The following is a 25,795-nucleotide window of genomic DNA, read 5'->3' as shown; positions in this document are numbered from 1 at the left end:
TTATTTCACTTTATGCTTGCAGCAACTTCAAGAAATGGATGAAAGAAGGACTATCAAACTTAGCGAATGTTACAAAGGTTTTGCTGACTCTGAGCGCAAGGTTATTCCTATCATCTCTAAATGTTTAGAAGGAATGATTCTTGCAGCAAAATCAGTTGATGAACACAGAGTAAGTAAAGTTGAGCTACTTTTTAAGTGTGTGTGAACAAGTTAAATGATACTGAAACTGGAATGGGGAGGAGGGGAGAGACTGATTTATTCTGTCTGTTTATCTTTTTGTAACTTAAAGGTGTTGTGACTGCAATATTTAGCCTAAATGGTCACTTCCATGTTGGTGTCAGTTCCCTTTCCATTTCATTGATTTCTCGTGATCTCAGGTTCACTGACACTTCCTCACTGTGTATGATTTTGGACACTTTGTTTTGGTTATCTTGAAACGTTCTAGATACCAGCATGGTTGTTACCTTCTCCAGGATAGAGCATGGAATCATTTAAGGGTGTTCAGTTAACAAAGTATCATTCTGTATCATTCTCTTTGATTGCAGCTTTTCCCTGGGGAGCACACTTCTTTCTCATTCCTTCTAATAAGGGTTCTTCCCTGTTACATCTTTTTAAATCTAGTTTCTTGGTGTTATTTTCAATTAATTTCAGTGCTGATCCTGAAGCATTGTAAGATAGAGTAATAGTTTGGCCCTAAAGGGTGTCCTGTTTTAAATCCATGATGAGCTGTGGAGAGTATTTGTTGGGTTCTGAATAGCATGATATGTTTTGATTTACACTCTTGGTAACACTGCTGAGATAAAACAGATGTTAGCTTAAATTGATGTATTTGAAAGTGTGCATTTCATGCTGTCTCATTTTCCCATCTGTGCATCTCAGCACTTAAAGGGAGAATTTAGTCTCCATTTCCCTCTTCATATCTGGATGTCTTTGCTTGTTTTTAAACTCCTTAATGTCCTATGTTTAGGACTCTCAACTAGTGATAGACTGCTTCAAATCTGGTTTTGAACCTCCTGGAGATTTCCCATTTGAAGATTATAGTCAGAATATTTACAGAACTATCTCTGATGGAACGATCAGTACACCAAAGCAGGAAGGAATGAGAATTGATTCAAAAACTACAGTGGGCAAGGCTAAAGGAAAGCTGTGGCTATTCGGAAAGAAGCCGAAGGTAACAATTATGAAATTACTATTCAGAAAATTAAAATGTGAAGATTTGGAGTTCATGAAAGTGGCAGTTATTTGTTTTAAAATAACTTTCCCCTTGCCCATCACTTTCTTTTCAAAGATGTACAAGGAGATCTGAAGGTTTGAGTGGAGTTGGGTATCTACAGGAAAAGTCAAGAATGGCTAATTTTGCTTTTATGGAAGTTCTCATTGGGGAAGTTTTGCAATTTTTCTTCTACTGATTTGTGTCCTGGAATTTTTCAGTACTTAGTTGATATTCTACATAGTTTTAAACAGAATAAATAAAAATAGCTTCCTATTTCTGTAACATTTCTAAGTTGCTGTGAAGACTTTCTGCCCTTCCATAGAAAAAGAATTAATCTGGAATGGAATGTAAGCAGAAAAGATTGGGGGGGATTACGCTTTAGAATCAAGCAGCCTTCAGATCTCTCATATATTAAGAAAAAGAAACTCTTTAAATGTCACCTTTTTTAGATGTTTATATATAGGAGTATTATGTAGACTATTATACTTGCACCTTTTGCAAGCTTGTGAAGTTTGTCTGAAAACATTAAGATTTTTATTATCTCATTGGTAAAATGAACTTTTGAAGCTTCATACAGGTAAATCTTCTAGACGAAATGTTACTATGAAGTAGATTTAAAAAAATTATACTCAAGAAAAAAATTAAAGCAGAGAAATTGCTTCTTTCTTGTATAATTATTTTAGTTTCAAGTGACACTCTCTGTGCAAGATGCCTTCATGGGTCAACAAAAAAATTTATTAATACAAACATTAGCTATATAAATGAATAATTAAATATATAATATATATATTTAAATTTTATGTTAGGCCTTTATTTAGTGTTAAAGCATATCAGTGAGTCATTTTAATGATGCCCACAAATTTCAGTGAGGCTTCTGCCTGGTGAAATTAAAATCATTTATTATAGCAAACTATTCCTAGGCCTTTTTAGTGGTAGGATTTATTTTCCCATTGATAGTATTCCAAGCAAGCAGATCTTCTCTACAGAAGGAGAGGACATATGTGATTCTTTATTCCCTCTTTGGTGTATTATGTAATTGTAGCTCTGTGTTAGCAATGAAAACTGATTATTTACTTTTCATCCAGTATCATTATTAACTATAGTTTCAGTGCAACATATTAGCATATTTTATTGCATTTGGCTGCAGAGATAGGTGAGATTCAGCCTGCTCTGAAATGAGAATATCATTACCAGTTTGAAAATAAGACGTCTTTGTGAGAATTTTGGTCTCCCTTCTGTGGACAGTGAAGCTATGAAAATCTACATCAGTTTACAATCTGGACCTTGGCACTTACTGTAATTACAAGAAATACCTTAGCATGATGACTGCTGAAGAGAACTGACAGGGTTTTCGCCCCTCCACTCTTTTTTCTCCCCGGTTTGTTCACGTTGCATGTTGCATTTGGATAGTCAGCCTTTACTGTTTTCTATATGGAATCACAGATATACGTATGTATGTACATACATACATGCATCTCTACCTTAAGTATTAGAGAAAATGGAAGATTATGTCCATTTTCTCACTTCTTTGGGAGAAATGAGGAAAAAACAAACCCTTTTACAAATCAGCAGCCAGGAGCCGAATACTTCTCATGATATATATCTGTTTTTAACTTCAAATATCATTTAAAAAACTTGATAGATAAGAAAGTGGATATTCTTATATTAGCTAACATAAAAATATGCTGGTTTGTTGTAGCTGGGGTGTTCATGGTGACCTTTGGGCCTTGATTTAGCTGAAACTCTGACTGGGCTTGACTTCAAGATGCACCATTTACCTATTTTTAATATGATCAAAGACAGAAAACTATTTTGGAGGGGGAATTAGTCATGCAGCAGAAAAATAGTAGAGAAGAAACATTCAAATGGAAAATCAGCAGGGGTATGAGAAAAAAAGAGGGAAGCGATATAAAACAAGCGGAGGAAGTTCTAGTGGCTATGATTATGAAAGCCATGCAGCCATTGTAACAGTCCAGTTTGACTATTGAAATTGAATCTACTTTTTATTTTAGTCATTCTCCATAGATGTACCTGATGTTTCTATTTGTAGCTTACATGTCCAGATGCATTGAAAAAAAGACAGATATGTAGGAAGAAAAAGCAAGTAGGAGTGCAGAGGCTTCCAGAATGACTGTAACTAAAGTTGGAAAAAGCAGAACTTCCTGCTTTAAGAAAAGAGACGGGCAGCTTTGATATTTTTAGGATTTTGCAGAAGTTGGGTCTAAAGCTTTCTTGGATATTCCTTCATTCTCTGCACCGACCTGTGACTCTCAAGATTAATTCATGACAGAAACCTGTTCAAACCAATACAGTTCTAGTGTAAATGTGTTTGTGGAACATGTTACAAACTGTTTCTGTGTTGGATGGAAATTTTGTTTCTGTAAGACAGAATTTTCATTTTAAAATCACTCTGAACATTTGGCTTATTTATTGCTTTCTTTATTTCCATATTAGCCACAGTCCCCACCCCTAACCCCTACTAGTTTATACACATCCAGTACTCCTAATGGGTCCCAGTATCCCATATTCTCCATTGAACCAGTGCATTATTGCATGAGTGACATAAAAACAGGGAAGCCCAGAATTCCTTCTTTCAGAAGCCTCAAAAGAGGGGTAAGTTTGATAACAAGTTGAAATGCATGATGGGCTATGAGCAGTGTGTTTGTGATGTGGCTTTTCTAATGCTCTTCACCCTCATTATAAGGCTTACTCTGTTAAAGCACTCTGCCATAAGGTCACTTTTAGGATACTTTGTTTCACATTATACAGATGTTTTGAACAGGTTAAAAAATAAAAAAAAAACTCTTTATAACGTTCCAAATACTTATGCCCAAAAGAAAGGTGTTATAAAGAGGGTGCTCAGCATATGTATGATACCTTTTTTCATTGTTGTTCACATTCACAAATGTTTTCCTACCATCATGTAACACATTTCTGCAGTAATTTATCATTGGGTATATAGTCATCACAAAAGATATCTGATCTGTCAGATTTTTTTGTGATGACTTTTAATTGAAATAATAGTAGTGGGTTTATGAGACATTGAACTAAGAAGGGAGAAATTCATTTTTCTTTTGTACATCAAATGCTGCAGTATATGGTGTTGGCAGATTTTGAAATACTATTTTAATTCATTTTATGATTAATAGTTAAATTGTTCTTGTTTGGTCAAGGTTCTTTTGGATAAAATCATTTATAAATTCTTACCAAATGCCATTTTCTGAGATTTATCGATTCATTTACTAATTTATAGTGGTATATTCTGCAAATAGAATTTGTTCAAAAGACAATAAAAATGAAATGTTAAGTGGTTTCCTAGCATTATATATATAGTACTAGTGATAAATATACTGGCAGTTTCCTGTTACATCAGTGAAACATAGGCTGTCCTGTTTATGTAAGTTTTATGATATATATTGATCCACCTAATGGGATAATTAAATGCATTTGATTATATATAATTCATGACTTTCTGATATTTGAAAACAGAATCTACTTGCTGTCTCAGTTGTGCATCAACAATGGCTGGCTACTGTTGATGAAATGGGGAGATCAAAGTACAACAATGTCATACTGCAGTAAAAGTAATGTTTTAGAGGCTCCCTCACTGTCATTCTGAGTTATAATTAGTTACATTTTAAATCTGTTTATCTTTTACTCACGTGGTGGCGTGTTATTTCAGGCCCCCAGATATTTTGGGACCTACCCTTTCTACCACCACCATTTTTTAGGAGATCTACTTAAGATGATCTTAAGTATTTATAGCAGACAGATTCTATTTTCTCCCTCTAAATCACTTCTGTCATAATTTGCGTTGGTGATGAAGATAATGTTTCTTCTTTAGTACTCAATGAGGATCTGGATGAGGTAGATGGTTGAAATAATACAGGTCTTGATTATGCCCCCTTTCTGTTGATCACTAAGTATATCAGCTCCTGGCTCATAAATCAAAGCCCAGTAGCATTACTAGTTCTAGAATTTCTTATTGAAGTAAAAGAATGTCTCCTGATAGCTACAGAATGCCATTGGAAAATGAAAAAAACATTTTCCTTTAATTTCGTATTTTTACAATTCATTGATCATATTGTTGAATGTAAGATAGAGTGGTATTCTGTAGTATTAACATGGATCATTAGTATCCTACAAATCTAGCTTAACTCAAAAATCCTACAATATCAAATACTTAATCTCTGTAAATCTTCAGGGTGAACATTTTGATTTTTTGAAATATTTTGAAGCACCTCGATAGCATTTTAACATATACTACATTATCACATACTAAGTGCCTTTTCAACTTCACTGTATACTGTAATTCTAATAGATTTTGTGTGTTGTTGATTAGTTTTATCTTTTCAATATATTTTGATTTGATGCTAGCTGCTGGTACATCATCCTGTGATTTTCACAGTTTTGTCCCTGCAAAACTTTGCCCAAGTGGTATTTATATGCAGAACTATCAAGTGGCGTTTTAACTTGCTTTGGTTTCTGCTGAGATTTACCCATGAGTTGGCATGAGATAAGGCACCCACTGGATGTTTTGTTTTACCTGTCCTGTACAAAATTTCGCTCAAGACAGTTAAGATCACCAAACCAAACTCCCCTTGTTCTGTGCTTCATGCATCAGATTTTCCCCCTTTGTCTGTACAGATAAAGCAGCAAACTATTAGTTCTAGTTACCAATGCATGCAAAAAAGTAATAGGTTATTTAAAAAAAAATCTGAAGTGTAGCTATGCCTTGCTTTTATTAGTAATACTATTACATTTTTTTATTATTATTTTCTGAATTCTAACATTTCCAGATAGTGTTAGTGCTTGTGAAAGGTCTTTGCTCAATGCCATTTGATACATAACCGGATATATCGTGAACAACATGTAAGATTCACCTGTATTTTCTTGGAAGACTCTCTCTAAAGGGAAAAAAATTGTTTATAGTCATTTTCTGTCCTTGGACTTTATTAAGGTTTCTACCAAGCTACCATTTGTGAAGGGGTTTCCTCTTTCATCATGTACTTGCCTTTCTATGGCTGGAAGTTCTGTGCGTGTGCCCCAGTCAACAGTCGTAACAGTTGCTATAGGTCATAAATGGTGTGATAGACACAAGTCATTGCTATGGTAGTGGAAGCTTCATTCCTAGTTGCTTGGTGTTTTGCTGGCAGGACTTATCCAAAGTCATTGAAAATCTGGAAGATCTCCAGAATCCTGTGACTTACTAAACCCAAGATATGACACCTGTCATCTCATGTGTTTTATTTGCTTTCTCTAAGAAGAAAGTTTTTACTCTTTGAACCCATTTATTTTTATCTAGACTAAAGTATTTTCAGGATAGCACCAATGACCAAAATATGCTGTTTTTAAAAAATAAAATTATAAACTTTTAAACTTGAAAGGGAAGGGTTTTTTTGTGCTTTGTTGTTCTTTTGAGATAAATGTAATAAATAGGTTTTAAAAATTATATTTGTAGCAGTGATGGTAGTGGATTGTTAGCTATAATTAATTCTTTGCATATGGCTGACCAGTCTTTCTTTCATTGTCATCAAATTCTGCTCTTTTGTGCAATGTTGGCTGTGTGTTTGTTTCTTCTCTTACAATAGAAGATCTTATGCATATTATTCAAAATATTTAAATTTGAAAGTAGTCTAATGAAACTGTTATAATTTCATAAGTTAAAATACCCATTATCATTTACTGTAATTTTTTAAATAATCAATAATTCTCAATGCAGAAATGCATTTCAGATTCTTGTATTTTGCTGTTCTTGTGCTTATAGTAAAATGTATTTTTTAAAAATTACAATTTTAATCTCTTAATATTTTAAAGATACATTCTTAGGCGTTAATCATTTTCTTAACTGGTGGTTGCATGTGAATAATTTCCCGTTTCTTTCTGTTTTCAAATGAACTGTGCAGTGGTCGGTGAAGATGGTAAGCCCATGTGCTGATCTGTCTGCTGTACTTCTGCTAAGATAGCATGAAAGTAATCTTTTGAAAGTGTTTCCATATCATAACTGCTTTAAATCAGGTGCTGAAATACATCTTCAGATTTTCCACCTCATGACAGTCATCTTTTTAATCGTCTGTGCTTAATGTGAGATAATTAGACTTGTGATCTGGCTTCAACTAAATCTGCGATTTTGGAATTTTAGTGTTGACCAGCTAGTCATGACAAAATAGTGATTTCTCTTTGTCAGGAAAATTGTTAAAGCAGTATAAAATAGGTGCATGAAAAGATTACAAAACTTGTGCAAAGAAGAAATACTGAATGCTGTAAAATTCAATCCTTTGAATTTAACCAAAAATTTGCAGGGGAGATGATCCTTCATGTTCAGGTATATTACAAAACTGTTGCATTAGATGAAAAATACACCTTGATCAATATTGTTGTTTTGCAGAGTAAATCAGTAAAATTCATAGTAAGAACTCTGTTCTTCTGATTTTTACTGTAGGATACTCTGTTTTTAACTGACCTGTAAGGAGGAATGATGAAACAGGATGTTACTGTCTTTTCTTGTTTCTTTGTAGTGTGTAAAAGTCAAGAAATGACACTCCCCCCCCCCCCCAAAAGAACCACTTCTGCTTTATATTGGAAACATCAGATCTTGATTTCCTTTTTTGAATGCTGTGACTAAAAAAGGTCATGAAATTATGATTTAATGAGTGCAAAAGGACCAAGTAGTTGAGGGGGAAGAAGATTTTTAAGAGGGGCTACTTAAAAACTTGGAAACTGTAAAAATTAAAACCATAGGCATGTGAGCCTGTGGTTGCTTCTGACAAAATCCTGACAGTCAAGTTTCTGTCAAGTTTCTTACTGACAGAAGAAATGCAGTCCAGTTCGGTTTACCTCTGTGGAGGGTTACTGTAATGGTAGGGGTGGGGTGGGTGGGTGTTCTTGTGCTTAAAACAACTTACTTAACTAGTAAGTATAATGTAACTTTCTGTTATTGAGATATATACCTTATTTCCTTCTTAAAAAGTACTGAGGGTGTCTGACACCTGAGGGGAGGAATTTTCACAGCAAACTCAAAAAGATATGTAAAAATCTCTTTCCATGCTTTACACACCCAAGTCCCTCTGTCCTGATTATTATGCTGACCCAAGTTTGCACTTGCGTCAACAACATGTCAACCTCTGCAGGTTTGGGGCTTGTAACAGTAGGTGGTCTTGAGCTTAAAAAAAAAGAAAAAAAAAGTATTTGAACAATGGCAATTTTTTTCCTCCCTGAAACATTCTTTATTACAATAAAAAAGGCTACTTGGAACTAAGTAAGTTTTGATTTAGAGTAACAAATTAGGTCAAAATTTTGATGCTATAAAGGCACTCTCTGTACTCTCTGAACTTTTTTTTTTCATTCTAGGTAAAATGTAAGAGAACTTTCTAAGTCTAATTCAGATCCTTTTAATATGTTTTATAGTAAGACTGATGAACAGCTGAAAGAGAACTATGATGATAATTTGGAATAAAGATCCAAATTATAGCATTTTTCTTTTGACAGTATCGAAATAGTCATAGGTAAAGAATCAATCATGTATTGCTTCTCAGATTTCTATTCTGACTGGAATTACTGTTCAGTAATTCTAAATCTAAATCTGTCCTTTCTAAATCTACTTTAAGTGCAGTGGATACAATAGGGAGGTTCATGGCTCAGTTTTTCAAACTAATTATTGTTTGGTCTACAAATTATTACTTAAAAACCTGAGCCAACTGTGACAGAAGAGAGTAAGAGTATCTTATTGGCTGAAGTTCTATTTATAAAGTAATTTAAAGCAAATAAAAATCCTGTTCCAGACTGGTAGGTAATTTTGCTCAAAACAGGGAATTTCAGTTGTGTATGGATTTTTCTGTTTACTGCTTTTTCAGAATATTGAGGTTTAGTAAGTGAATACTGTAGTCATATTAAAAAAAAATTAATTGATGTTTTGCTAAGAATGTTTCAGGGCTTTTTATCTTTCTGCGTTGCAAATAACCAGATCTGGCCTGACAGACTAAATTTGTATGGTCTATGCTGTGATTCCGTGAAACAAAAGAATTGAAGTCTTATCTCTTTTAGCTCAGTTGAAGTCATTCAAAATATATTCTGGCTAGTACGTAGACAAAATGACTTTATGCCATAGTGACTTGTAAATATTTTATTAATACTTTTTCTCTTGTGATTATTTTGATGTATATTCAGATGGATAGACAACCCTTCTTCAAATCTCCTCATCTAACTGTAGCCACAATTGTGGCCCCTACCCTGCCCCCCCAAAAAGTGAGAAGGGGTTGGAACGAATGACTACGATCTGACAGCAAAAACATATATTTATTCCTTTGTGGTCTTTTATAGATCTGTGTGTCAAGTAGAGTTGTTAAGAAGGCTCATCCTGCTTCCAGTGAACACTGTTTGTGTGTGGATATGTCAATTCAACTGTCTAGGTATACACATATCACTTGTTTAATTGCAGGGCCCTGCTTTAGAAGACTTCAGCCACCTGCCTCCAGAGCAAAGACGCAAGAAACTGCAGCAGAGAATTGATGAACTCAACAGAGAACTACAGAAGGAAACAGACCAAAAGTGAGTGTATTTTTTGGAGTTCTGTCGTGGTTCTCTTTATATCTATGTCTTTTACAGTCCTCTGCTTGAGCCAATAGTGCTCAAAAGTTAGGAGAGAATGTGCTACCTCAGGCTATTATGAAGCATTTTTTAATCTATGCTTTATTGTAGGTAGATTCGGGTTTCATTGCGTCCTTCTGCTTCATTACAATACACATTGTGATCATAATGTTGCATAGGATATACTGACTCTAAAAGTGAGTGTGCAGTAACTGAGTATCAGTGTGTATGTAGGTTTGTCAAGCAAGAGGGCTGCAACTTACTACATTAAAAAAGAGCATTACGTAGGAAATTGCGTGTAACAAACTGGGAAACAGTACTGAAGCTGGATAGAGAAGAATCAACGGCTGGATTCCTTGTGTGCTTGTGCAAGAGGCAAGAAAGGAAAGCAAAATGCTAAGGTGACAGAACGAAAAAGGATTTAGGAGTGGTGTGGAAGCTGTAGTTCCTCATGACTGTGCTTAGTATCTAGGACCTCGAACTATAGGTCAGGATCTCATACGTGTAAACATTTTTTTAGTTTTAATGAACCAGTAGAGGTGTATGCAATTTTTATAACTATCATGGGGTTTTGTATGTTGTTAGAGATGCCCTCATCAAAATGAAGGATGTTTATGAAAAAAATCCCCAGATGGGTGATCCTGGCAGTTTGCAACCAAAACTAGCTGAGACCATGAGCAACATGGACCGTCTTCGGATGGAAATACACAAGAATGAGGTTAAAATCTAAAACAATTTCTTGGAAAATGTGAATGAATGTTAATACAATAGTTTGCCTTATGAATTACAAATGTAGCAGCCAGAAAAATGCTTGACTTAAGAAATTGTTCAATTTTCCATGGGGTGCCCTATTTTCAGGTATGTTCCTCTAAAGATATGAACTTTTATTAGAATTTCTACGAACTCTTATTAGAATTTCTCATTAATCACTTACTCTGCAATTCACTTTATCTATTAAAGATGTGATTTTTTTTTTTTTCTGTTATATTCATAATTCTATTATGGAGTATAGGCTAGGGGACAGTTTCATGTTTCGTGTAAAATAAGTATGAAACTTCACATGTGAATGCAGTCTTTATATGGCTGTGTACTGAAAACTAAACTGTGTGCTATATTTGTAAAATGGTATTTGCTGTCTTAGAATTAAATTTTCTTTAACACCAATATTTGTCTTTTCTCTCCAAGGCTTGGCTGTCCGAAGTTGAAGGTAAAGTAGCAGCCAGAAGCGACAGGCGGCACAGCAGTGATATCAACCACCTCGTAACACAGGGCAGAGAGAGGTCACTATTCTGTCTCTACTGCTTTTATATCTTATGTTAGAATCAGTACTTCCCTTTGATTGTTAACAGTAGATGATGGTTGTTCCTTATCCTCTGAAAGTCTATGTCCTTCTAAAGGAAAATCTTAATGGTTCCAAATTCTAGGGTTTACCTCATGTTGTCATGGTAACATAAAAAATTGGGAGTCTAATTGAAACACCCACTCATAAAATAGCAGAGTGTTTTAAAGCTATCTTATTCCATTGCATAATGCTCACCAGTTTTGCAGGTTTTGTAGATACAGGTATGTCAAATTTATGTTTATTTTCTTAGGAGAATTCAGTCCCAAGCTGTCAGCTCAAAACTTTTTCAGAAAATCACCTCCAGCAGTAAATGTATACAGTACTAACAGGCAATCCCAGAGCAATATCCGTGATCTACCCATCCTGTGATGCACATGTGTTCAGAGTTGTGGAGCTAAGAACTCTTCCGAGTCCTCATGTTCCGATTGTTGCCTTACAGCCCTGAAGGGAGTTACACAGATGATGCAAATCAGGAAGTTAGAGGCCCGCCACAGCAGCATGCACATCCAAACGAGTTTGATGATGAGTTTGAAGATGATGATCCGTTACCAGCTATAGGACACTGCAAGGCAATATATCCTTTTGATGGTAAGGTTAACAACACACATTCTTCTTTGACTAAAAGGTAACTTGACTAAAAGGCATGGGGTTTTTGTTACATGGAAGACAGGTAAAATGATTTTGAGTACATTAACTTTATAAGCAGTTGCTTAGAAGATCAGTGGAAATATTTTATAAGTCAGTTAATTCATGGGCAGACTAATACTTTTATGCTGTTGTGAGATAAATATTAGAAAGCACAGCTATTGGCAAATGCTCAGATTTACAAATGGGACCAGGTTTTTGTCTGCAAGCCTGTTTAACCATATGTTTGCTTCCACAGATTTTGGATATTTCCTGTTTATATATAATCTGGAAACTATGTCCTGGGAAAAAGATTACTTGAAATTCTGTCGTAACGTTGAGACTTCTTCGCCTCTTGTTTTCCCAGGTCATAATGAAGGCACTCTAGCAATGAAAGAAGGGGAAATTTTGTACATTATTGAGGAGGACAAAGGAGACGGGTGGACAAGAGCTCGAAGACATAACGGAGAGGAAGGCTATGTGCCAACATCATATATAGATGTAACGCTAGAGAAAAACAGCAAAGGTGCAGTAACCTATATCTAACAGTAAACTGGCAGTTTTCAGCTGTGCGTTCCCCAGGGAGATAGTGGAAAAATAGTAAGTTGCACAGGTTCCTGGAAAGAATTAGAGTATCAGAAGGCAGCAGCGGGCTGTTGTTCGCCATGTGAGCTTGCCATATTTCTTTTTTGGAGATGTCAGCATCAAATTAAGTACTTTATGTTGGTCTGTAATTTTGGCCAGTGTCTTCTGCTTTATTTAACTGATCTAATGTTCCTGCTTTACGAAGTGCTAAATTTGATTCATCCGTTAAACTGAAAAAGATGAGGATTCTTGCTTGTTCTACATAGTAGTTGGTTTTACAAAGAACTGAAAAATACTTAAAAGACCTCTAAAACTTACTGTTCCCACTTTTTTGACTTAAACTATATGCTTAAAGCAGAGGCTTTTTTCTCTAATAACTAACTGAATTCAGTTACTGAAAATTATTAATTTCCTTCCTTTGCAAATACTTGGCAGCTTTCGCCTCTTAAAGAGGAAAATGTTTTCTGATTGTGAAAGCTCAACAAAAACACTCAGGAAGAAGCATTACAATCAAAAAGGACAAAAAGTCCACTGACCTGCCTCTCTCCTTCCCTTCCAGTGGTTGTAACCTAGAATATTGTGTATTTGACGCAACTTCACTGTTTTAACCGTAGATATCTTAAAAAAGACCACATGTAATGTTCATGTCTTATTAAATTTTAACCTCTCTCTGCTCCTGAAAAGGGACTGTTTTTAAATTCTTAATCTGTGCCTGTAAGCTGAGTATTTGAATTGCATTGTGTTTGGGTTGAAATCAAGATCTAAAATGTACAGTAACTCCCTCACTATTACATCACTAAGGTTTGGAAACTACATTGCACTACTTGATTACTAGGAAAAAAAAAAGCTAATCTAAAAGCTGTGTCTGGTATTCCTATTAAGAATGTTTGTGGAATAAAGTACAAGGCTAATGTGTAGCCACTGGGAATGGCCTGTTAGAACTGAGCACGCTTCTCTGTTTTCTGAAGGCCTTCAGTAACTTTGTTCTTTTCTTTTTCCTCTTGGACTGCAGGTTCCTGAAGCGGGTTTCTGAGAAAATGGGCGAGATCTTGAAGGAGGTTACATGCAGCTGCTTTGGGGGGGGGGAGGGGGAGGGAGGTTATTAGCCTGGGAGGCCCAGTGAGCAAGGGGAAAAGCTAGTTGCATGAATGCATGCAGACATACATTTAGTCACTAACATTCTTAGCATTTCCATACATAGTTAAGGATGTATTACAAATTCTTAAATTTCTGCAGCAAAATAGAGCTCCATTACCAGAGTAAAGAGGCAACTGCTACTAAAATTGCTTATTCTTATTGTCCTTAGTTTTCAAAGAGGCACAAACTATACTTTAGATTGTGCTACATTTTGGTTATCTCAGTTACGCTCTTTTCCAACTGTTCGTAATTGGCAATCATTTAGAACCATGTCAGTTGTCAGTCTGCCTGTGCCGCCTCCATGCTCGCCCTTAACCCCCTCCTGCATGCCTAGGACAGTCAGGCATGTCTGCATAACATTTTATTGTCATCATTGCTTCTCTTATTTTGTAACAAACCATTCTGTTTAAATATCTTCAGCACTAGAGTTTCATCCCAGTATCCATGTATGCTGCTGTAACTTTTCCACTGCAACCACCATTACATTCAATTTTTTTTTTTACATAATGGACATGCGATCATAATGTATTTATGTTGGTTTGGGGAAATAATACATCTCAGCTCTAGCCTACAATGCAGTCAGAGAAACTCCCAGAACTGTGGTCCATCTTCAGCACTTCAGTAACCTAATGTGAGCACTGAAAACCTGGAACACCACCAGAGAGATTCACCACTGCAAGCTAATGACTGTTTTCAAAGAAGTCAACCACTTGCCATTCAAATGCTGCCTTAAACTAGAGTGCCTAAATCTGTTGATTGCCAACACTACCACGTACAGTATCCCACAAAGGGCTTTGTGTCTCAGCTCTCTCCACAGTGCTGCAGCTGCTGAGGTAGCCATGGTAGGTGTTTTCTAGAGCTCTACTTTACAGGATACATGGTGCATCATGAATTTTATACATTGAGACATGTATCTCTTCATTTGACTTTAATATTTTTAGAAATATTTTTATGGAAACTTTGTCTCTTAGTTTTTGACTATGAAGTTCCAGTTTTAATTACTGCAGTGCTAGTTTGTTTCCAGGTGATGCTTCATTGTATGGACCCGTTGAAATTCGAGTGATACTTCGTAATGATCTATGTGCACTTTTACTTGTAAACAATTGAAATTTGGATATGTTTATACCTGTAAATATAGTTGTCTGCAGTGCCCCTATTGCTTATGTTGTCTTGCCTCCCATTTGTGGTTCTATTAATAAATACATCATATCTGATTTATTAGGGTAATAAGAATTAGACTAGAGAGGTTGGGGGGAGGGATACTTGTATCAATCAAAGCTTGTCAGCCCAGCCGCCTGCTGTGTGGGGAAAGAAATAAATAATAATCAAAACATCCTCTTTTTTTGGGGGGGGGGGGGGTTTGAAGCAATATTTGGATGCAGCAGTGCTGGATTCTTTTTAATTTCAGTGTTACTAGAAATTGTACTACCAGTAAAACTGAATTTGAGTGACTTGCGTAGAGGTTTATTCCTTTTCTTATGTATACCACTATTACACAGCTTGACCTAGTGTATTACAGTTGGGGGCTATTAAACTCTAAAGTTTAGATTTTTGGATATTGTATACAGGGTTATTTATAATAATAATGTGACATTACTCAATACTGACAAAACTACATGTGTAGTTTTTTGGGGTTGTTTTGTTTTTTAATCTAGTGCTTTTTTATTTTAAAGTTAGAGAAGAGGAGGAAATGTGATCTGTGTATTTTCTGCTAAAGGGCCTGTGGTTTGCCTGGCTAACAGCCTTGCAGGTTAGTAATAACTCTTCTGGTAAAGGACTAAATGTTCTTTTCACGCTACTGTTTGTTTTTCTGAAACCAGGATTTGCTTCCTTTGGAGGCAGGTTCCTTTCATGAGGGATAGTGCAACGTGTATGAGGGTTATTAAACATAGGAAAGAAACAATTTGTACTTGCACAGCTAGTTATAAATCACTTATTCTAAAATTCTGAACGTGAGTTGTCTTAAAGAATCTTCCATTTTTCCAGTAATTTTTAATCTTTTTTTGTGCACATGTTGATTTCTTAAATGTTAAATGCTTTGTTTAAAAATAGTGTTCTCTGTTGAGAATATTTTCATGGAATAAAGAAATCTTTTCATGGTCTAATTTAGCTTCCCCATTTGTGTTCTGTTAAGACTGGCAGGGAGACTTACACCTATGACTGTAGCTGGTGGAACAGATGCTACCATTTTGGTGTCGGTTGGTTTTGTTGTTAGCCTTGCCCTCCTGGAGAGCAAATTCAGCTCTAATCACAGTTGCTTAAATATTTACATGCTCATACACTCCTTCTGTATGCAACAAAGTGGAATTAGCCACTAAAAGTTTTCTTTCTATATAGGAAATCAGTGTGCATGATGTTTATGAAAAGTTCTAATTACTTATGTTTTGGCTTCGCCCAAGGAAAAAAAGTACGTAATGCTTATCAAAGTGATTCACCTCAGTAACTGAAGTGAGTTGAATATATACATATATCCACATTTACTCATATCTGGAAGTGTTTTAATCATCAGAATTTTTTGTTCTTGCCATGTTATCATTCATTCCTGGCAGCATAGCTGTCATGCAGGCTCCAGCAAAGACAAAGCTCTAGCCTACAGATGCTGTCCTAACAAAATCAGTTGTCCCAACATACATAAAATCAGTTTTTTACTGTCATAGGTCCAGTGAAATTTGAGCCTTCAGTTGTGGTCACAGATAAAGGATCATTTCTGCAACCACAGTCTGCAAATTGTTTTGCATAAAGATATATTTTAATTCACAATTCTATGTACAATGTTTTATATTCACTTAAGGAATATTATACAACTGCAGTATCACATACTTAATCTATACCTTTATTTACACTATTTGCTTCATTTTATGATCATTAAGATGCCCAATAACCCCCCCACACACACACACTCCTAGATATTATTAAAACATTACAAGTCTGGGGAAAATATGGAAAGCTGTAAGACTGTCTTACAGAAATAATCTTAATCATCATTCAAAGGATCATAAAATGACTTGGTGACACAGTAAATAAATAATTTGTTTAGTAATCAGTAGTTTTAAAACAAGTGTGCATTGTGCAGTTGAAGTTCTAAACATCTTCTGAAATGCTAGAGATTTGTGCAGTATCAAATTGCCAAAAGAAAAGCTATGGTTATTTCAAATTTAGCATTTAGTTTGCAGAGTCTTAGATATTTAATTGTTCCACCTGCTTCACTGGAGGAGGTTCCAGTTTTCGGGAAAGTGCAGTTAAAATCTGGCTGAATTTTTCATATCTTTCATTTTGATTAACTTGTGCTCCTTTGCTGCCCCAGAGTAATCGCATTTGAAATTCTGTCTTGAAGATCTCACTCATCTCTTCATCTGGCTGGAAACCTAATAAGCAAAAAAGAATCCCACAGTATCACCATTAAGCAGGATTTTTTACTTAGAAGAAAAGGCTTTTAAAATGTATTATTTCCAAACAACATTAGCTTTAATATGCTAAGTTCATTTTGCATAATGGTTTAAAAACCTAGAAAAACAGTGAAAACCCTTTCAATGTGTTGTGTTCTTAGCAGCACTTCGATGGCTCCAGGGACCTTAGGACAGGCTATCCTTTGCTCAATTCTAATTGTCTTGCATCCTCATTATAGCCTGACATTAAATATTGTCACTGATGTATACATGCAGCCTGCAGAAATACTTAATTTTTTCTTCACTGTCATCTTTTTCACTGCAAGTTTAAAATATAGTCAAGTACTTAACATGTTATTTGCTTTTTGACTACAAGTGATTAAGCTCTCAGTGTCGCATCTTGCCCTGCAGTAAAGGATCTTACTATGGTAAATAGAGTTTTATTTGCAAAGTCAGAGTAGGAAAGTTAAATTGTACAGAAGGCTGTAAGTTACCCCCAGTCCTTACTGTACTTTTAATTCAGTTGCTAAAAAGACAATTCAGGATGTTAAGTCAAGACTTAACAGGTGTGTCATACTGCTTACTGGAAAACTAACTGTGATGAATAATCTGCTCTCTCTTTTTAAACAATACTGCTGTTGCCTCCAGAGTGAGTTTCCTGCAGGACGTTTGCTGCTATTTCAGTTCTTATGAAAGAGGAGAACTTCTTGCAGTGACTTTTAGTGTCCCTTAAGTAGAGCCCTTTCCTCAAATGTAACCCACACATTCTGGTAATACACAGAAGTTTCTCCTGCTAGTGCTCCCTACCTTCCAGCATCTGTTCTGCAGTCACCCTGTTCATTTCCGCATTCTGTGCTATCTGCCGAGCAGTGGCCAAGTGCTTGAGCATTATTTCACAGCTTTGGTCAGTGCTTTCCCACAGGTCCATCCCTTCAAAAACGACAGCTTGTCGCTCCATCAAGGTAACGAGGGGCATCAGCAGTGGCACTGTGATGTTGTTCTGTGGAGCGCCGATGGTCTCTGGGATAGAGAGCAACAAACCAACCATTCCGTCAGAAATTCAAAACCCTGCTAATTTAAGAAGGTACTGTAACTGCAGCATTCTCTTTCCAAGTCAGAAACTAATATTTGTCTTCCGTGTTTCAAATTAGCACCTCACCTCAATCATACCAACCCTACCAGTTTCCAGTGAGTTTGGGGGTCACTGCAGTGGTGATGAGGCAGCCAAGATCATTTACAGTGTTGCAAACTGTATTTGCTACAGGAAAAGGCTCTGCTGAAATGCTAGATAGTGGCATAGAGATCAAAAGCGCTAACAGTGCGGTGAGCAAAGAATGTTATAATCTGCATGGGTGCATGATGTTTGGCTGGCAGATGTTTCCTTCTGTTCCCTCATGTGATACTGCATTACAGAAGTTCATGTAGTCACTTTTAACATATGATACACAGCTATCAACATAGCTGCCTCTTCTCCCTACACAGACTCCTTGAGAGTTATGAAGGAGAGTTGTAAGGATAGACAGAAACCAGTGTCACGCATGCCCACTAGTTCACTCACCTTGTCCTTCATGCAAAGCTTTGCTAAATGGCTTCAGCTGTTTTTCATACATAATGGCAGTCTGGGTGTAATGGTGTCTTAGAGAGGTCCAGGTTTGTTCTAACCTAGTGACCTGTTCAAACAAAATAGAGGAATATCCGTTTTGACTCCGCACCAATTCACATGGAAAACACAAAGTTTGAGTCAGTCTGAATTATTCAGTAGTATGCTGCCTTTAGATAAGATGTGACTACTACAGAGGTTTGAGTCCAACATTAGATGCAAAATTTATTAAATAATGCCACCTTTCTACCACTGGTATCTTACAACACAATGTTCTGTTTCCAAGATATGATCCCCTGCAGTATAGGACCGCTCCCAACTTAAGAAAAGAACTGGCTCACTCAAAACAAAAACATGCACAATTTCCTCCTGCCAGCTAACTAACTAGTGCAGCACTCAGTTTGCATTATGGAAAACTTTCTGTCAAGCCCTTCAGAGCAAACCTGAAAGCCTGGTTCCACCCCAATGAACATGCAAGAAAAGACCAACAAGTTAATTGGCAGGTCTCATCATTATCAATCTAGTAAAACAGATTCTCTCTGCATACGTAGGTGCTATAGAATAAAGAAAACCGAAATTCTAAGTATTTTTAGTCCAAAAGATTAAGTATACTCTGAGAGAGAATTTTCATTTCACTGGAGAATTTTGCTTAAATAGTTTTATTCAACTAATATCTAATAATAAAATCTATATGGATGAGTCAGAAATCATCCAGTTGGCCCTTCCTTGGGCAGGAGGAGGAATCATCCCTGTATCGAGCCTGATAGCTGTCGTCATTATCAAGCCAGTTGTATACTTTTTCTAAAGGTCTCCAGAGATGGAGACTTCCACAGCTGCCTAGATAATCCAATCAATTTATGCCAGGGCTTCACCACCTAAAGTTTTTCATGACACAAAACCTGAGTCTTCCTGCTTGCAATTTAAGCTTGCTAATTCTGATCCTACTCACTAGTGACATGCAGATCATTCACTGCTACTTTTGTAATTAGCATCTGTGTTCTTGAAGGCTACTTCCTCAAGCTTTCCATTTTTTTAAGTGAAATAATCTTATTTACTCAATCTCTTTTCATTTTTCTCCATTTCTAAATTCCTGATCACTTCGCGCTTGATTTCTTTCTTTGATTAGTCCACATTTGACCTGTATCCAAAACTGGGTGTTGTATTCAAATTGAGATCTCTTCATTGCTGGGTAGAGCAAAAGGATTCATGCAAATGTGTAAAGGCAAAACTCCTATTTAAATATCCACTGTTGGTACAGCAGGGTTGCTATTTTTATATTTCTGCTACCACGTATCATTTAGTAACTTCTTATTATCTCTGATCCAGATTTAAGCAGCTATACACATAACTTCTCCAATCTAGGTCATAATGAAAACATTAAACAGTCTTGGATGCAGAGAGCTCTAATTTGATACATTCTTCCATTTAGATAACTATGATAAGTGGTTAGCAAAATGCAAGTAAGTTAGTTATGTACCCCCAGAAAAGTAAGTTTCAGCCAGATCATTTTTTTTCCCCTTGTTTATGGAAACGCTGTATCTTGATTTCAGTCAGTTACTTTCTCAGATGACATCACTGTTTCCTTCAGAAGGCTAGTTGTAGAACTGAGTTAAAGCAGCTTGAAGGATTTGATCTCCATAAATACACAGTAGCTACTACACAGTTCCTTCTCTTCCAGGGCTTTACAGATAGTTCGGTACAGAACTTCTTTGGAAACTGAAGTTAGGCTGGCTGTTCTTGTCTGCCTCAGAGTCCCCTTCTAATAGTTTCCCATTTCCTTTCTCAAGTCCCTGTATCTATCTCATTTAATCTTGATGCACTCATAAAAGTAATTTGTAACAGTTGAAAGACTGTCAGCTCATTCTTAAATGCTGAAGTTTCCAGATGATTTGTGAAAACATCCACTTACTTTCTATTCTTTTCTGATTCTAAGCTGAGAATCCTTCATACCATGTTAGTCACCCACACAGTTGAACCTTTTAATGAAAATTGCTGTTAAAAAAAAAATATATCGCATCCAAACCTTTGATTTCCTCACTGGCATTTCCTGACAACTTTCTCTTAGCCAGCAAAGACAATGCTTTCCTAAGTCTTACTCAGTAGAGTACTTACAAGTTGATTTCTTACTAAATTGGTGCCTCATTAGCAGCATCTATTTTGTGCCATGAGCTTTAAAATATTAAATATATATAGGGATAAAATGTAACATTCCACCCCCCCCCCCCCAAAATCCTTAAGAATTTCATGTAGTTTCTATTTCCTGTACTCTTCCTACTTGTTTTTGAGGTCAGGGAAGAAAGAGCTCATGATTTAGCCATGTTTGGCTCTCACTACACTTTCTAGCCTTCCTCCAACTGAGAGAGCTTGCACTTAGGCCTTCACAGATTTTTCTCTGAGGAACTACCAAATCTTCTTGCTCTCTTATGATTGAGATTTTAAATGTGTCAGATTCAAATATTGAAGTCAGGCTTCTAGAAGTTCACTCTTTTTATTTTTGTTTTCTCCTGCTCCTATTATTTCAAGATAATTTCCATCTAGTTTGCCTCTTACCTGTTTGGAATTAAACCTAGAAGAGCCTTCCCTTCTTCTACTTTATTAAAAAAAAAAAAAAAAAAAAAAGTCATACTGTATTCTAAGAACTTGTCAGACTCTGCTCTCTGCTGTAATTTCCCTACATTCCCCCGCAGATGTCTACACAATTAACATTACCCATCCCCACCAACAGGTATGTGTGGAAGAATCTGCCAGTTTACAGTAGAGGGCATCGAAGTAGGAAGATCACTATAGAACTCATGGTCTTTTTTCCTTTTATTGCTACCTGTAGACTTTCAGCAGGTTTAACTTCCTCTACACTTTCAGTCTCAAAAGTCATGCATCCTTCCTGCACTTCTCCTTCCCACTAGAAATAACTATGCTCTTTCTTTTCAGTACTTTTTTTTTTTTCTGGATTGTTCAGCGTTATTCCTCCTCAACAAAATGGTAATTTTGAAAGATCATCTGAACACAATAGGGAAGTTCATAAACATTTCAGCAACGTGCAAAATAAGATGCATCAAGACAACACATTGTCTGCAACTGTAAATATAGTTGCTTCCTGATATGTTCATTTTTTTTTCTTACAGCATTAAGCCATTTCTTTTACATCATTAACTTGCATTTCATAGAATGAAGCCCTGTTTTAGAAAACAGCAATTTTCCAGTATATTTGGCATCAACAAGAATTAGCCTGCTACTATCGTTAGATGTCTTGCTAAGTTCACAATGACTAAAAATAATCCTGATTTTCCTGTCTGTGGGGAAGTGAACTTTCTGTTGTGACTCTCTCTTTAATCTTGAGATAGTTACGTAAGGACCAGAATTAGTTTAAATAAATCAAACCTATCAAACAACTCAGGTTTTGGAGCATAAAGAGAAAACAGTTTTTACCTGTGGCATTTCTAGTGCCTTCATAATGGCAGAAAATGCATACAAATCCCCCAGTGACTCCTTCAGTTCCACTGCTACTTGGATGATCCTGTTTAATGTTGCAGCTCTATCTTCTAGATTTCCTGTGCAACCCAGGATATCCACAGCTATTCCTATTGCCATGGTATTGTGCCTAGAAGGGAGATAATTTATACTATTGGTTATCAATTATCAAAATGATAATACACTATGCTGTACATGTATTCAGAGAAGATCAGTTTGAAGGTATATTTCAATATCATGATTGTGCTCAGCAAACTGGATCACTGTTAACAACATCTTTGTATCAAGAGCAGTAATGCCAATATATGGAGTATAGATTTGTTGGCTTTGAGTTTATGGGTTAATAAATTTTAATCAATATTATTAATAGATATTATCATGGCACATTCAGACCTTCTGTGACACTTCATCTAGGGGAAGTATTAGCTGGTCAATGCCCTGTAAGCACGGTAGAAGAGTAGGTGCCAAGTCCACTCAGCAGCAAGCGTATGGAGCATGACTGCCTCAACCAACCAAACCTGACAGTTAAGAGCTGCTTTTCTATTTACTCCATACTGGAAGAGATCAGGAGCACATTAGCTGTCAGTTGCTGTATGTCAGAGGGAGGTCTGTGATACCTTATGACCTGCTAGCTCACTGGCTTGAGCTGCTAAAGCTCTGAACCCAAATTATGGTCATGGCATGAATGAATGGACACTCCTATTGGAAAACAGCTCATAAAGGAGAGCTGATGGTGTTTGGCAGCTCTAGGACCCTGCTTTCAGTACCATTCTGCTTTCCCTATGTTTCCCTGTATTACATTCATGGAGTCTCCCTACAGTCTTCAGGAATTTCCCTATGCAAATAGAAATGATACTTTATATATCACTGAGTTATCTTCTGTACACACGAATTCAGAAAAGCATGCAGGAGAGCAGTCTTTGATGCTTTGATGTAGAACACAGGAGTGCTGTGATCTTCTGGCCATCTGCCCTAGAAATGCAGAGTAACAGGAACATTTACCTTTCAATTAGGTCAAGGCGCAGCTGATGTCCGTAAGGCAACGTAATCAGTTCAAGACCAGAGTTCACGCCCATGATCCTCCTCATCTCTTCAGAAACTTCTAGTATCCTAGCCACCTGTCAAGTGCAAACACTTGTGCATGAGTTTTGAAACTGACTTATTTCAAAGAAACCACTAGCCACACACAAGTACTCCAGGTTAGTGGAGAGCATATACATGCCCAGTGCATGACAGGATACTGTCATTTAGGAATAGCTTCATTAGCTTGTGCCCATTCAGTACCTTACACCAAAGGATCAATAAAATATTTTTTGCAGAATGATTTAGATCTCTGAAAACATGAAAGTCATAACCAAAATGCTATCTTACGTATGGACATGAGTCATTATAGGGGCTTTATCAAACTTATGTCCTGTATTTACAGAAGGAGATGCATATACACACTGCTGGAAATCTGAGTCGTCCCTCAGCCTGATTCTTGTCAAGGTAGCAATGCTCTTTGACCCTAAGCATGTACAGATTTGTTTCACCTTCATCATTTCTAAAAAGAGGACATTGCTCAAAATGTTTCAGATTATGCCACAGATTACTGATGAGGATTAATTAATAAAAGGGCTTCAAGGAGGACACGCAAATCTGAGTGTATAACGAAGTCAGTATGTAAAAACAGACACCCTCACCAATTTCTCCTTGCTTTTTATACATACAGTATTAGCTACTGGTTATACCAATCACAATTATCTGTGCTAATCACAAGCAAAACCACACTTATCTGATAGTGTGAGATTATCTGCTGGTTTAAAACCTGTATGTTGATACACTTACAAACCAATCTGCCTATCTCTGATACACCCGTCAGCAGGCATCCTTGGTTATGAAAAGATGAAAGGAATCTGAGCCAAACAACAAGACTAATGGTGCAAAACCTAGCACTGTAGAGAAACCTGTTTCACTTCCAGATAAGCAGGAGTGATGTGAAGCCCCTGGAGATGCACTGATCACTCCTCCTTCTTCACAAAGATCCCTCTCAGGCATACAAGTGGCAGACATTCGCTCCTTCATGTAATAATGGGTGTTTCACAAAAGAAAGTTTCTAGAGGACTAGAAACTTCATTATTTAAAAGGAAGACTGAGATACTGATGCAGTAAGAACAGCTAAGAACTTCAGCCTTATCGCAGATCTCAGTACAACACATTTACTCTGGCCCAGTTCACGTGCCAATCTGCCTGTATCCTGCAGTTCTTATCAGTGCAATAGTATGCAACAAGTTTCCAATGAATGACAGCTCTCAGCTCTTCTATATGAAGCTAAAATACAGATATTTCTCTGCTTGTCCCAGCTAGTTACAGTTCCTTCTCCAAAATCCAAAAACCTCGATCTTTAAAACACTCCAGTGCCTCTTAATTGTACCGGTCCCCGCATTTCCAGCATATCAGCTTCCTTGGCCCCATTCCAAAGCTTGCAGGACTTAAAATAGAGGTAGTCACTGGGACAGGGCTTCATATCCAGGGCTCCCCCTCCACAGGCGAGCCTTACAGAGCGCTGCCCTCACACCTTCAATTAATATACTTTTCCCCTTCACAAAATGGAAATGTCCACACGAGAAACTGAGTACCCCTTAGCCACAAAATTCTCAAAGCATGATGCTCAGAGCATCAAATCTTCAACTGAGGGTGCAGGTGAAGAGTATAGTACTCCACAATTCACAGCAGTTTCTGAAAAGGCTGAAGGAGAATCACGTTTTAAAAGGTCAAATTGAAAGCGCAGCCATAAGAACTAGCCACATTTTTTGCAACAATTCATGTAATACTCCCCCAAATATACAGATTATGCTTAATTTATTTTAACAAGATAATTAAACACTATCTAGCTATATAAACCCCAACTACTTCACTAAGGCATATGTAGCCTATGCCTCCACTCAACATACCCCTTAGCAATACATTAAAAGACATTCTGTTTACTGTTACTAGGTTGGAGGAGGAAAATGCGCATTTTTTCAAAATAAAATGCTAGCAAATGCTATTACTATTCTTTGAGTCATAGTAAAGAAGCCACAGTCTATCACTTCAGGAAAGAGCAAGCAGAAGTGGAGCTGCTGAGCAGTTGTTCTGAGTCACTATGTCTGCGCGAAGGCTCACTCTGCAGCAGCCAACGCTGCTCCCGAGGAGAGCAGCAGTGTTTGCTAACCTGCTATCAGCAGGAACCCAGCAGCCAGCGTTCACACACACGCTCATCCCACTTCAACAGTTCTGATGAACTGTTCCCCTCCCAGAGCTATAGTGTAAATCAGTGCAGCAGCATTAGGAAAATGCTGCAGTCCAGTTTCTGCTGGAGCACCACGACTCCCACTTTATCAGCTCTGCAATGCAGTTCCCCAGTGAGTAGCTGGATGTGTCACTTCCCAAGCTGCTCTTAAGAAACAAAACAAAACAAAACAAAACAAAAAAAACCCCACTAAACACACAACGTTTGGTCCCTGGGGCTGCTTTGTGGCAGGTACAGCACTCAGGCAACCTAGCACAGATTTAACTGCAGTTGCATGTTTCTTTTATTACACAAAATCAATACCTCCTAAGAGAGACTTTTCTCCTGCCTTTCCATATTTCTGTTCCAACAGCTGATCTCCAAGCTCTGCCAGTTGAACAAAGTCTACATTGCAAAAAATACTTCTTTGTGTTTTTACAGCTTTCTAAACAATTCTGCTGGCAATACAGTCCTCTTGTAGGATAACTGTAACTGATAACTCTTTTCCCACACTGCTTATCCCATTGTAAGACAAGATTAGAAGAGCTGTTAAGTTTTAGAAGCTTACACGTATTAAGCGCCATTCAAACTCTGATGTTATGCC

General features: G+C 36.8%; 2 protein-coding genes across 7 annotated transcripts in view; one reads left to right on the top strand and one right to left on the bottom strand.

The window, feature by feature from the left end:
* Positions 1 to 15,592, top strand: part of FNBP1L (formin binding protein 1 like) — a 61,725-nt gene extending 46,133 nt beyond the window's left edge. Inside the window, exons 8-15 of one of the 2 annotated variants that reach the window (XM_064515902.1) lie at positions 23 to 169; positions 968 to 1,171; positions 9,651 to 9,760; positions 10,385 to 10,517; positions 10,985 to 11,079; positions 11,581 to 11,729; positions 12,133 to 12,291; positions 13,363 to 15,592. In XM_064515902.1, the coding sequence (XP_064371972.1) occupies positions 23 to 169; positions 968 to 1,171; positions 9,651 to 9,760; positions 10,385 to 10,517; positions 10,985 to 11,079; positions 11,581 to 11,729; positions 12,133 to 12,291; positions 13,363 to 13,370 (1,005 nt within the window). In that variant the 3' untranslated portion in view covers positions 13,371 to 15,592. Of the gene's footprint in view, positions 1 to 22; positions 170 to 967; positions 1,172 to 9,650; positions 9,761 to 10,384; positions 10,518 to 10,984; positions 11,080 to 11,580; positions 11,730 to 12,132 lie in introns of both variants that reach the window. The other variant, XM_064515901.1, reaches the window with a different exon arrangement.
* A 622-nt stretch (positions 15,593 to 16,214) lies between these two features.
* Positions 16,215 to 25,795, bottom strand: part of BCAR3 (BCAR3 adaptor protein, NSP family member) — an 81,724-nt gene continuing 72,143 nt past the window's right edge. For all 5 annotated transcript variants that reach the window (XM_026116538.2, XM_026116541.2, XM_026116542.2 and 2 more), the window contains 5 exons: positions 22,944 to 23,059; positions 21,900 to 22,071; positions 18,432 to 18,543; positions 17,681 to 17,893; positions 16,215 to 16,852 (listed from right to left, as the gene is read on the bottom strand). In XM_026116538.2, the coding sequence (XP_025972323.1) occupies positions 16,665 to 16,852; positions 17,681 to 17,893; positions 18,432 to 18,543; positions 21,900 to 22,071; positions 22,944 to 23,059 (801 nt within the window). In that variant the 3' untranslated portion in view covers positions 16,215 to 16,664. The remainder of the gene's footprint in view (positions 16,853 to 17,680; positions 17,894 to 18,431; positions 18,544 to 21,899; positions 22,072 to 22,943; positions 23,060 to 25,795) is intronic.

Source organism: Dromaius novaehollandiae, chromosome 8 (assembly GCF_036370855.1).
Source record: "Dromaius novaehollandiae isolate bDroNov1 chromosome 8, bDroNov1.hap1, whole genome shotgun sequence".
Lineage (NCBI taxonomy): Eukaryota > Metazoa > Chordata > Aves > Casuariiformes > Dromaiidae > Dromaius > Dromaius novaehollandiae.
This window is presented reverse-complemented; position numbering and strand designations above follow the sequence as displayed.